Raw genomic sequence first — 10009 nt, 5'->3', positions numbered from 1 at the left:
TATTCAGTATCTGAGCTTGAGAAAGCAGAATTGAGGAGAAAGGAGCAGTTTTAACATTTAGCTGCACGTCACTTTTCCAAGGGTAGCCTTTAGGCTCAAATATTTGTGTGCTAAGGTTAGCAGTTTGCTTTGCAGAATTGTAGTACTAAATACTGGTATACAGCTGTGGCAAAAATCCCTCTTGATTTTAGTTGAATTTTGGGGCTGTTTTGTATGGTTGGTTGCATGCAGGAAAAGCACAGCAGAATTTTGCAGAGTGGCCCATGGCTCATGTCAAGCTTTTTGATGTACAACCACATACTAGTGCTGGAGATTTATGAAAGGGTCCTTAGAGCAGCTTCTGACATGAAGCTTGGTGCTGCTGCTGCTTCTCCCTGTTCCTTCCATTTCTGTCCCATCTGAAACGGAACTGTGAGTTGCAAATGTTCTGAGTCTGGCAGCTTGTGAGTTTTTCTTAGCTGGTCATGCAGAGGTTATGCATGTTCCTCCGCAGTAGTTCTTAATTGTGAAACGTGCAATTCAGATGTTCTTGCTCACAGTTCCTTACACTAGAGTGCTTACATGTGACAATAATTTACTGTGCACTGTGAAGGCATCCTTACAGGAAAGTTAGCTATTACTGAATAGCTTGGTATACTTTTTAAACATATGTAGCTATATCTTTTTCAACAAGGGAAAGATAAATAGGCTTAAAACCTTACTTTTTGCAGTAAGCACTGACTGATGCAATATGGCTTGTATGCATATATATTCAGCATGCATTTATGGTTGCTTTTATTTTTGATAAGAACAATGGAAAAAATAAACTCTTTAATTTGTTATTGTCAGGATCATGAAAATCCTAATGTCCTGCCTGGTTTTGAACTCTTCAACCAGTTTTTAAAATAAATATTTAATCTTTTTTGACAATGATCCAAGGAGGCACATGGCCCATTCTGTGCATTTGTGTATTTTAGTAGGCTTGGAACTGATTTCTCCCCTTCCACTCCCCTTTTTTCCATTTAAGCAGTAGCATTTTATGGTATGTAACAAATAACTGCTTTTAAAGTGGGAGAAGTGAAAAACAATCTTGTTGCGCTCTACAAAAGCAGTTCTTTGGATTCTTACTGCTGTGGTTTAAATAACATAATGAAACCTGTAACTGTGGTATAAACTATTAGAACTGTGCTTGGAAATGATGTGCAGGTTGCTGTTTGAAATGAGTTGAATGGACCAATGTTATTAAAAAGTGACATTTAATTTGTGTCATTAATGAAGCATTGATCACATCAAGAAAGGAATGTACATTTTACAATATATTTCTACAACTACAATGATGCTACCTTTCATAATGGCTGTAGCTACAGCATTTAACCACAGGCTTGTTCTTGCCCAAAACTGGTTTATTCTTTCAAGCTGAACAATTTTAATGAAACTAAATGTTCTCTGAAATAAATTTTCCTTTAACAGACTGAAAATGTGTGTTTAAACAGTAGGACTGTTCATTGCTATGTTTTGTGAAAAATGGCATTGCTACAGAAGGGTGTGCTTTTGATAGGAGAAGGTGTGTATTCGGCAATCACCTAATCTGACAACTTGTGTTATTTCAAAATACTTTAATATACAGTGATTTGCAGCCTAGCTTTAAAGAAGAGATAGTAACAAGTCGTTCTTCATAACTTGTGAGAGGCGGAGAGCAGTGGGATAGGTATGTATTGCTTTATTTGTTATAGGCTAGGTAATATAGGTTACTTTTTCACTAAGTTAACATGGTTTGAGATTGGTCTATTTAAAAAAGTACACTGTAAGGTGCTAAGTAAGCTAATGTGTTTATTTTTATGTTCATTGAGCAATTTGATTTTACTTATTACTGCTTTTATATTATAAAAATGCTTACTAGCAAGTTTTGGACTTCTGGATAACTTGTAAACTTGAAATGTGATTATTGTTCTGAACTGCAAAATACAGCTGGGTCATGCCTACAATATGTTATTGCAATGGTGTTGTTGCCCCTAGGTATCAGTGTGTGAATTGTCAAGAGAAAGCATTTTTCTGAAAATTTGTAGAATTGCACTTGGAGCCCACAAAACAGAGCATAAAAGAATTGTCATGTGAGTTGTATACATTCATCCATTTGCCATTAAAACAGTTAATTTTCATGTTTTCAGATAAACAAATGGAAAGCTCTTTATTGTGCAAGCAGTGAGAAGGGTTCACACAATGATATATAAAATAAGAATCAGGAAAGCATTTTCCTGTCCAGAAGCAGTGACTCTAGAACCTTTGATAAAAAAGAGAAAAGGCCATGCCAGAAGGCGTAATGATATTTGCATTAGAAATTTATTCAGAATATAAGAACATTTGTAAAAGTATTATAAATGCCTCTGTATAAATAAATGCAGTTTGTACAAGTCTATATCAAATAAAACAAAGTAGCTATTTTACAGCAGCTAAGGAACTAAAACTGTTGGGAAATCAATTAAAATTGTAGTTTTCCATGAAAAATGCAAATATAAACAGCAAAGCAATACTGACATTTAATGCAAAATTATATGTTCTTTGTAAATAACTAACAGTACATTCAAGCTGGTGTAAAAGGTTTTTTTATACCTTAACCGGAAAATAACAGGTTTAGAACATGTTCCATGCAACATATGACAAACTCATCGACTTCTAGAAACCTGCTCTAATAATACAACTCAACGTGTCACATTTAGACGAAAAGGACTGAATAATTGACCAGATTTGTCATTAAAACAATCACTTCCATGGAATGGATAGTTCTGGAAGTTTTGTTTAGCATGACAATACACAGCACCCACACATGTCAGGTCGGCCTGAGGTCTTGGGCACAGAGGTGGTTTTTAAAACAGTTGCATAACTGAATTTTTGGTATTTCGTCTTGAGTGGCAGTGACAGATTTTTGCTTTCAACCTAAACACCTTGAACTGTATACTGGCAGTAGCCAGTGTCTGCTTTTTTAAATCATTCTAGCTGACTATGTTCCCTAAGATGAAGTGACTGCTTGTTGAAGGAAGCATCTGATAAGATGGGAGAGCTGCTTCCCACCACAGAAACATACGAAAGCTTAAATTTAATAGACCACCCCTCCTGTGGAAGGTTCATAACATACTCACAAAAATGTTGTCCGAGAACTCATAAATTGCTGTTCCACACAAGTGCTTTAAAGTAACATTCTTGCAATATTGTACTAAAAAATAATAGATCTGTATTTTCCTGCCAATAACCTCTAACTTAATTGTTTTGGTGGTGGGTGGGACAGTTTCCCACCACTTTGCCCCCACCAAGTACAGTTGTAGCTTGGTTTTCAAACAGAATCTGTTTCAGAAGTTCGTTGAGCTTCCTGCACTCAATCGGAAGCCACATCGGATGTTCGGCTTCCAAAAAACATTCACAAACCGGAACACTCACTTCCGGGTTTGCGGCGTTCGAGAACCAAGGTACGACTGTAATAAATTTTGGTAAAGCAGACAGTTCTGGTTATTGAAACACAGCTACACTGCCTTCCTGCAAGTGAAATTGGTGAGTACAGCACACATGCATGAATGCAGTCAATCCTGCAAGAAGGATAGATATGGTTTATCACAGCTATTGGTTAGTTAGATGTGAAGATTGTTAGCTGCCCATTTGCACCAGAAATCAAGAATTAAAACTTTTAAGATAGTGGGCAGGTATCTTACCTAATAACCGTGGCTCAAGCTCTGGGCATTTAACCAGAGTTGGTGCAGCAGTCTTAGTCCAATAAACAATTGGTACGTAGCACATTGGGGACAGATGTTTTACTTTAAAGCTGGAACTTGTAAAATAGGAAAGTAGTCTTATGAAAACCTAGAATATGCCCCAATGAATTGATGGGGGGACAAAGCTAAGAAAATCTTAAAGGGTGGGACAGAAGGGAGTCTCGGTGCTCTTTTATATGTGCTCAAAGTCCTTGAAAAATCCATCAGGATTGATAGCAAAGAAACATCCTTCAGGACCGCAGAGGAATGTATACAATCTATAAATACCTGGTAAAGGTGCAGGTGGGAAGAACTACATGTATCTTCCAGGAGGCATTCAGGTCAGCTGAGCTGACTGCCCCCCCCATGAACCGCATAGCTTCTGTAATCAGAAAGGCTGGTTCTGTAAGATGTTTGAGCACTGAACATAAGAAAACTGGTTAGTGGGAGAGTTTAAAAAAGGTGCCCCGTACTGGTAGATGGTGGACAGAAAAAGTTTTGGGCTTCTTTGCAGATGATCTAAAGAAATACTTTTAAGAGTATTTCTTGATAGTCTGAAGACATGAACTGGAATCCACCGAGATTCTATTGTTCCTGCACCATCAACTCATTTAACAGATCTGTTTCACAGAAGCTGTGGCCTGCATCGTCTTATTCAAGATAATACAGGTCACAGCTACCAACAAGCCTTGAAGATGTCACTGCTTATCCTTTAAACATGCTAAGGTGAAGGAGTTGCTCCTAGGCCAGAAAGTCCAGTTTGGGTAGCAGTGGCCATAGCTGGAAGGTCTTTCCCCCCTGGAGTTGGACAACCAAGGCGTTGTGTTATACCTTGTCCTCTCCAAATCTTAATTTAGGATGGCATTAATTCATTTGGAGAAACATTAACATAGTCTGCTTGTAAGCTGAATTTTGCTTAAGAAAGCCAATTTAGGATGAAGGGCAAAAGATGACCAAAATTGTCCCCCTACTATACAGCTTGCCAAATGGATAGATGTGCTATACCGGAAAACAACAATGCAGCAGAAAGACAGACAACAAATCAGGTACAAATGAGAGTTAAACATGCATTACTTAACATTAATTTTCACATATTTGCCCTCTTCCTGAATGCTAAACCTTAAAAATACAGACAGACAAAACACCCCGTAGAGCAGTAGTGGCCAAAATTGACCCTCCAGCTGTTTTGGGACTACAATTCCCATCATCCCTGGCCACTGGTCCTGTTAGCTAGGGATGATGGGAGCTGTAGTCCCAAAACAGCTGGAGGGCCAAGTTTGGCCACCACTGCTGTAGAGGCACCTGAACATTTCACCTCCTTAGTTTGAACAGGTAAAATACCACAACACAGAAGAGAGACTGCAGCAGAAATCCCAAAACCTGTCCAGAAAAGCACATATGATCAGCTACAGTGAAATTATGTGGAAGAACTTGGGACTGTTGGCTGCTTAGAGAATCAGTTTGGGGGGATGGGGACGTATAAAAGAGCAAGGCACCATAGAGTTTCTTGTGCCACGACTGAGACACTCCTCATTCCCAGAATGTTTGCCTAGACTCCCTCTTCCTGCCACCAATTAGTTATTGCTGCGGTTATGTCTAGAGAAGAACAGAGGCTAGAATATTAAAGATATTTTTAAAAGTTATACAAAGAACTGACTAAGGCAACCTGCTGCACTCCCACTGATAACGATGGGTTTTACAGGGCCGAACTAGCATAATCATAACATGTTTGCAAGTGACTTCATCCAGCTTTTCAGGGAGCACCACCCTACATTCATTTGATTAGGCACATTCCTTACAACCTAAACCATGTTCAGCCTCGGAACTTGATGATTTGATTATTCTGACACTGTACAGCAACTGCATCTACTTCCATGGGGGGGGGGGAATGTACAATTTTGTACCACCTCTACCTGGATCGGAAAAACAGTTGGATTGCCTGCTTTGATTCTGCTGGTATGTCTAGAAGAGAGATTGAAACGGCATAGCACCCTCCTGATAGATGGAGGGTGTCAGGCACTGGGTCAGCATATTCAAAGCTCCTTTGAATTGCCTCTTCCTTTTGAAATACTACTCCCCTTTTTAAAATCTCACTTGGCAGCACTAGCAGAGCTTGTTGGCTCCAGTCTCCTGGAGAGGAATGAGTCACAATGCTGCTTCCTTAGATGTGTCTTGCAGGGCTATGGTAATGTTTGCCTGGGCTTAATCTGTGGCCAGAGGCCAGCTACAAATAAATGTCTGGCTCCCCCCTTAGTTAAGTGTCTGAGCATTTTTCTGGAGAGAAGGAGCTAGAGGGGAAGGGATAGAGAATTGCTACCCATTCAAATGAAAGCTGCCTGTCCCATGGCCTTTAAACATTCCCTCAAAAAAATGCAGGGGACTCAAACGAACGTTCTTGATGCATAAGAACAGTAGAGTGTTCGTGGCTGTAATAATTTGGAGGAAGAAAAAAGGAATTTTTGTGAATAAAAAAATTACATAGAACCTTGATAAACAGATACGTTAACCATCAGGCACTGTCTGATATGCAGAGCCATCCAAAGCCTCACTTAAAATTTTGGCTCTTCCGGATGGCTATATATTGCCAAAGTCCTAACTCCTCTTTTTGAGGCACTGACCTCCCACCTTTCCCAGATCCGCCTGTGTGTTCACCACCTAAATGAGTCTTTCCAGGAGACAAATATGCAACTATGCATGAATTCTTTTCAAAATTAAAAATAAAATAAAAATATTCCCCTCTACTTAAAGTGACGTTTCATTGGTATGGGGCCTCGAGTTCTCCTCTTCCAGCAAGGCAATTCTTTGTTTGAGCATTCTCACTTGGGTCTCGTGCCTTTCAACCATCGCCATCATTTGGGATTCCAGTTTCTTCAGCTTGTTTTGATGCTTCTTCTTTGCTTTCTCATAGGCAGCCACAAGGTTACTGTTGTAAAACAAGCATCAACAGGTCATTCTGGGGTATTTCATGTGAGAATCTCAAATCCACATCTTAGATACAGATATCTTATTTTCTGGGTAGCATTTTCCCGACTTCCAACCCCAGTTGCCCACACAACTTTTATTAAGTGGGCAGACGATTGTACAGTTTTCATTGCTTCTGGAGGCAATAATAATAATTTATTATTTATACCCCGTCCGTCTGGCTGGGTTTCCCCAGCCACTCTGGGCTGCTTCTAACTGAATATTAAAAACAATACAGTGTCCGACATTACAAACTTCCCTAACAGGGCCGCCTTCAGCTCTCTTTTAAAAGTAAAATAGTTGTTTATTGCCCTGACATCTGCTGGGAGGGCGTTCCACAGGGCAGGTGCCACTACCGAGAAGGCCCTCTGCCTGCTTCCCTGTAGCCTCACTTCTCGCAGCAAGGGAACCGCCAGAAGGCCCTCAGCGCTGGATCTCAGTGTCTGGGCTGAATGATCAGGGTGGAGATGCTCCTTCAGGTATACAGGGCCGAAGCCGTTTAGGGCTTTAAAGGTCAGCACCAACACTTTGAATTGTGCTCGGAAATGTACTGGGAGCCAATGAAGATCTTTCAGGACCAGTGTTATATGGTCTCGGAGGCCACTCCCAGTCTAGCTGCCGCATTCTGGATTAATTGCAGTTTCCGAGTCACCTTCAAAGGTAGCCCCACGTAGAGCGCATTGCAGTAGTCCAAGCGAGAGATAACTAGAGCATGTACCACCCTGGCGCCTAAATAGTTCCAGTTCAGTGTCACACATAATTTAGTTGAGATTCCTGCATGGACCAGATGACCCTCAGGAGTCCCTTTCCAACTACAATTCTATGATTCTAGCGTGTACTGCCATTAGGCCAGGAGTGGGCGAGATCCTTTACCTGTTTGCTCTTTTCAAGTCATTGACGAACTCTGCAGACTGCTGGTGCCGGATTTCGCTGCTCTTTGTCAGTCTTTCTAAGGCACTCACCAACTCCTGCACTCTGCCTTTCAGCTTCTTTTCTCTGAAAAGCACAAAGCGCAATGATTTATCACTACACATTTATGCATGAAGGACGAGTAGACCCAGCGTGGTGTAGTGGTTGAAAGTGGAGGATTAGGACCAGGAAGGGGTAACCTTAGTCCAGATACAGACTCTCAACTGATAGCCTTCATGGGGTGGTTGTGAAGATAAAATGGGGTGGGGTGGGAAGATCTGTGTATGGCATCTTGAGTTTTATAAATGAATAAATAGTTCAAAATCACTGGTAGGGAATGCATATACACAACTGGAAGGTGCTGCTGTTGTGTAACTCTTGGAGTCAAGAAGCCAAAAGGGCGCTTACTTCCCACACTTGTGTTAACCCTCCCAAGGGTTGATGTTGTGTAAAGGAGCCACCACACAGTTTTCTCCTGTGCGATCCAAGTCTTTGCACATTAGCCCTACAATACGAGAAGCTGCAGTAGCTGGGTCTAAAGTGAAGCATTCATAAGAAGGTCTCTCCCTGATCTCTTGTAACAAGAGCCATTCCCAAGGTAAAAGCGTCTCAGATGTGACAATCATGTCTATTTTGCTGTTCTGCAGAGACAAAAGGCACTTAAGAATTCTTTCTCATCGTTCTAGCTTTAACTTGTGTTTTCGTTGCACAATTAAGCTTGTGAAAGGTTGAAATTGGCATTCAGAATAAGGGCTCTCATATGGTTTCTCTAAGATAAGGCAACCTCTGATTTTTGCAGAGGAGGAAATGGTTCTAAGCCTGGGAGCTACGAAAAGTATTCTCTTTCCTCTTGGCAAGTGAGATCAGTGGCTTCCAGGCACTCAGCAACACTGCAGAAAGTCTCTGAGAGACTGGTGCCACTGATCTCACTTGCCAAGAGGAAAGAGATGAGAAATGAAGTTTGTGCAAGCACAATTGTCAGGGTTTCAGGGAGAGAAGAGCAGATGGGGGAGGAGACAGAGAGCGAGGGGGAAGAATCCCAGAGAGATGAGGAGGAGGATGACGATGACCAAAGGTCGTCCATGAGTCTGTCCAGTGAGTCAGAGGACTCCCAAAAGGGGGCCCCCCTGGTCAGACCAAAGGGAGGCCAAGGGGGAAGCAGTGAGGAGCAGGGGAGCGAAGGGAGAAGCCCCAGTGGGAGTTGGACACCGGAGCCGGCTTCTCAGCCGGAACGGAGTGAAGGGGGTGGAGTTACCAGTGTGTCAGAGGGAGCAGAGCAAGAAGGAGACAGGGGAAGGAGATCGGAGCAGGACGCTCAGCCGGAAGGGGTGGAGAGCAGCACCGGGAGCAGTGTAGCGGTCGAGAGAAAGGTCAGAAGCAACGTACGCGCGCCAAGTTCAAATGTAGAGGCGCGCGGAAGTGAGGAGAGCCCTGGGGAGGAGCCCGGCCCCAAAGCGAGAAGGAGGGGGGCAGAGGCGTCAGAGGATTCAGCCTCGGGCGAGTCCCGGCGAGGGGGAACCCAGGGGGGCAGAAAGACCCTGCGGAAAAGGAAGGAGAGGAAGAGGTGGTCCAGCACAAGCCTCTTAAATTGGTGTAGAGGCGGTACGGATTCAGAGGGTACTTCAGCGGTCTAACGTTACAGACGTAGAGTCACAGAGATGGAATGTAAATGGAGCAATGATCTTCAATAAAGACTTTTTGTAAATAAACTGGATCGGATTTGGGTCTCTTGTGAGCTGGGACCAGACGGGTGGCTCTGACAACAATCAACATGGCTTACTGCAACCTATAAAACAAGCCATTGGGGAGAGTTTAATTAGTGCATAGTCCTAGACTGGCCTGTAGGTGGCACTGTCCCACTATGTCAGGAAGTGTGACCAAACATGCTTTTTAAAGTAGAGAGTTCAGCAAAAAAAAAATTTTTTTTTGAAAAAAAAAAGAGAGATGTGCTGGAAATGCACTTAAAATAGTCATCACTAGTCAACTTGCTAAACATATAGCTAGGGGAGTGGGCCTCAACTGGCGAGATAATAAATAGTAAGATAGACAAAGAGGCAGTTTTGTGTCATACGTGAAAAATATCTAAACAACTGAGTCCTAACAACCTGGGAGAAATTTCAGTTTCTTAAAACTGCGCATGGCAATCAAAACACATTTGGATGAATATTTGTGTCTCCTTAAGAGAGAAGCTTTCTTTATGAGGAATAGCTAACCTGTTGACGAACTACAATACCAAATGGCCATGCTGGCTGAGGTTAGTGAGAGTTTGAGTCCAACAATATTATCAGTTAGTGAGCTATAAGATCTAATACCCTCAGGACCTGAGTTCCACTGATCTTCAAGTTCCTTTCTATAGAACGGAAGCTAGAAGATATACATGAAGCTGCAAAGAGTGCAGCAGTCCCAAGATTTGCTGCTTT

At 42.0% G+C, this 10009-nt stretch overlaps 1 protein-coding gene across 5 annotated transcripts in view; it reads right to left on the bottom strand.

The window, feature by feature from the left end:
* Positions 1 to 2300: 2300 nt before the first annotated feature.
* The window catches only part of MCC (MCC regulator of WNT signaling pathway), a 207861-nt gene continuing 200152 nt past the window's right edge, over positions 2301 to 10009 (bottom strand). For 4 of the 5 annotated variants that reach the window (XM_081930451.1, XM_081930449.1, XM_081930450.1 and 1 more), the window contains 2 exons: positions 7554 to 7676; positions 2301 to 6642 (listed from right to left, as the gene is read on the bottom strand). In XM_081930451.1, the coding sequence (XP_081786577.1) occupies positions 6462 to 6642; positions 7554 to 7676 (304 nt within the window). In that variant the 3' untranslated portion in view covers positions 2301 to 6461. The remainder of the gene's footprint in view (positions 6643 to 7553; positions 7677 to 10009) is intronic. The other variant, XR_014172954.1, reaches the window with a different exon arrangement.

This window comes from Podarcis melisellensis (assembly GCF_964234715.1).
Source record: "Podarcis melisellensis genome assembly, chromosome: 11".
Taxonomy (NCBI): Eukaryota; Metazoa; Chordata; class Lepidosauria; order Squamata; family Lacertidae; genus Podarcis; species Podarcis melisellensis.
This window is presented reverse-complemented; position numbering and strand designations above follow the sequence as displayed.